Source organism: Pteropus vampyrus, unplaced genomic scaffold, assembly GCF_000151845.1.
Source record: "Pteropus vampyrus isolate Shadow unplaced genomic scaffold, Pvam_2.0 Scaffold52, whole genome shotgun sequence".
In the NCBI taxonomy this organism is placed as follows: domain Eukaryota; kingdom Metazoa; phylum Chordata; class Mammalia; order Chiroptera; family Pteropodidae; genus Pteropus; species Pteropus vampyrus.
In genome coordinates, this window is record NW_011888833.1 from 1,107,887 (window position 1) to 1,110,936 (window position 3,050).

Consider the following 3,050-nt stretch of genomic DNA (forward strand, 5'->3'; position numbering starts at 1 on the left):
AAAATCCAGACTCGAAAGGCAACGCTTTGGAGGTGGCACTGTTTCCATCCCCATTCAGAGACCATCTTCCTACAGTGCAGTCACGGGCTGGAGGGCCTTTTTCGCTGGCCCGGTACCCGCCCCGCGCCAAAGGAAGTCAGTGTCTGCTCTGGGGACAGTAAAAAACCGTGGCCAGTGTCTCTGCACCCACATGTCCTGCACTGTTTTAGGTCATGTCACTCTGCCCCATAGTCAGGACTGTGCTCTAGGATGTGGTTCTCAAATTTCTCTGCGTTGGAACCACCTGGGAAGCTTTCAAAAATCCTAGTGCCTGGGCTGCACCCCAGAGCAATTAACTGGGCATCTCTGAGATGGGATTTTTCACATCTGTATTTTAAACAAAACAAAACTCCAGGCGGTTCCAACGCGCAGTCATGGGCAGGGATCAGCACGTGCTCTGTTTTTGCCGTAGACGTCCTTGCTGAAAAACTGTGCATTTTTGCTGTACAATTGATTGAGCATAAGGCAGTTTTTCTGTTAACGAGAAGAAATAACTGGTTGACAGTTTCGGTTTTGTTCCTTCTTTTGGTCGTCGTTCGGTTTTATTTCTCCGTTGATGATCACCGCTGTTACTCCCGTTTTTAGATTATATAGAAATCTCAGCCAGCCCTCCCGAGAGCTGATACGGTGACTCGCAGACGTGGCGGTGGTGCTGGCCTTCAAGGGCCGAACATTTCCTCCAGGCGAGATGGTTCGCCCCAAGAGCTGATTTCTGATTTTGAAGCCCCCTTCACTGGGAGGAGAGAGGGAGGCCAAGGGCTCTCTTTGAGGGAACAGAGTTGAACCTACGCTTCCCATAGAAAAGAGAAAAGTGTTTAGGTACGCTCTGCAGAATAAAATCAGTTATTTGAGCGGCATTGCCATAAATCTATACGCCTTTTAAATAAAGTCTTCTTAATTTTGTTATTTTTTTTTCATGTTCCACGATGTCCTTTGTAATGTTTCTCTTTTATTTGTTGCGATTTTTTTTTTTTTTAACGGCAAAATTGTCCTCCGGCCATTAGGGACGTGGTGGAAATGTGCGTGGCGAAGAGGCTCGTGGCAAAGATGTCTACGGAAAAGATGCTACGCAAAAATACCTAGAGCCCGGGGCTGGTGCTCTCTGTGAGGCACAGGTGACACATGAAGTAGTTCTCAGGGGACGACCCTCCCTTGTGCCCAGGCTGAGCCTCTCCACGTCCTAACGGTTCCCGGCGGTGGCCGGGAGCCACACTCCCTGTGGACTACTGCACAGCGGGCTGTGGTGTTTACAAAGAACATTTAAAAGATAACGAAAAACTCATGTTAATGCTCAAATGTTTAAAACGTATCCATCTAGTGTTAAATTTCGTCGTTTCTAATAGACTTTAGCAACCCTCTGAGGGGAGGGGACATTGAAAAAGAAGTTGTACAGATTAGCGTAAATGCATGTCAGAAGCGTAAAAACCTTCTTTCGCAAAGTCAAAATCGTCCCAGTACGTAGTAAATGTCGTTGCCATCATCGTTGTGACACACAGAACCCCAAGGATCCAGAGATAGTTCAAAGTTACAAAAAATGTAAAAAGGAGGCCCCAGTGGCCCCGTGGGGAGAGCCATTAATGGGCCGCGAAACAGGGTTAAGCCCAGGACGCCCACGCCTGCCTTAGAAAAGTGGTTCTCACGCGTGGCCGCCCATGGGACCCCCTCGGGAGGTCTAGAACCTCCTGGTGCCCCCGACCAGCACCACGGGAGCCCTGGGCCGGGACCTGGGCTGGCAAGGGTTCCCGCAGCGGGCGAGGCTGAGAGCAGCTACCTCAGAGCAGAGAGGTGGCACCTGCATCCCCGCCTGCCATCTCTCCTGTCCACAGGAAGCAGCAAGGAGGACATACCCGGAAGGGAGGAGGGGCACGAGGGGAAGGGGCTCCCCGATCTGCACAGGAGGGTCCGGCCCGCATGGCCCGCCGCGGCCGGCCGCACGCGTCCAGGCTGGTAGCTACCTTGGACCTTGTGATCGTGGTCACCCTGCAGGGTCGCGATGGCCTCCGTGTGGCTGTTTTCCATCTCTAGGAGAGCAGCCTCGTGGCTGGCGGTGATGTCCTCTACCTGCAGGAGAGCCACAGTTCCGGTTACACAGAGGGCTGGGGACGGCCGAGGCGAGGCCCTCGCCGCCTGGAGAGCAGAGGTGGGGGACAACGAGCAGAAGGGGCAGGGGTCCAAAGCGTCACAGATGAGCCATTCCGCTGAGATGGCAGCGCCCTCAGCCTTGAGCCGAGGTGGGAGAGCCGGGGTTTGGGGCGAGGGGGCAGCCCCTGGAGTCAGGGGCAGTCGCTGCCACGGCCCAGCTGTCGGCAGGAGGGCGGCAGCTCCCAGCGGGGGTGGGGGGGCCGCCTAGGCCCCCTTCCCCGCCCCGGGCTTGGCTTTGGACCGTCCCCTTCACAGCCCCACCCTGCCCCCTCACAGCAGTGGCTCCACGAGGGCATGATGGTGTGTTCTCTGCCTCACGGGCGCGTGGCAGCTGCGTGCGGGATCTAGTGGAGAGAAGGGAGCTTGACGGCGCCGCCTGCCGCCGGCCACCCCACTGGCCCTCCCTCCCGGCAAGGACACAGAGTAAATATTTACACCCATTTTCCAGACGAGGAAACAGGCTTAGAGAGGTGAGAAACGTTTGGCCCAAGGGCTGGGAAGGTGACAGAGCCAGCCGTCTGTGGCCAAGATCTGTCTGACTCCAAAGCCGAAGCTCCCTCCGACGCACCTGCCGCCTCCCCAGCAAGACCAGCAGCTGCTGCCTTAGGAGGCTCTTGGTGAGGCTAAGGCAGTGCCTGCCCCCTGCTAGCCACTGGCTTGACCTCCGGGCGACAACGCGCGGCTGCTCCTGGGCGGGGCTGCCGTTTCTCCCACCGAAGGTGCATTTCCGAGAGCTCGATCACAAGCAGCACACACCTTGCCGCCCTCCTCCGCCAGCTCCCACCACGTGGGCCGGTTTGGTTATTGTGTCCTTGTGCTGTGGTCTTAACTTCAAATGTCTGACTTGCGGGAGGAACCGCGTAAAACCG

The 3,050-nt window shown here is 56.1% G+C and overlaps 1 protein-coding gene across 1 annotated transcript in view; it reads right to left on the minus strand.

The window, feature by feature from the left end:
• Positions 1–3,050, minus strand: part of MTUS2 (microtubule associated scaffold protein 2) — a gene marked incomplete at its 5' end in the record, with an annotated part of 313,112 nt that overhangs the window by 10,030 nt on the left and 300,032 nt on the right. Inside the window, one exon of the mRNA XM_023530707.1 lies at positions 1,995–2,100. Within this exon, the coding sequence (XP_023386475.1) occupies positions 1,995–2,100 (106 nt within the window). The remainder of the gene's footprint in view (positions 1–1,994; positions 2,101–3,050) is intronic.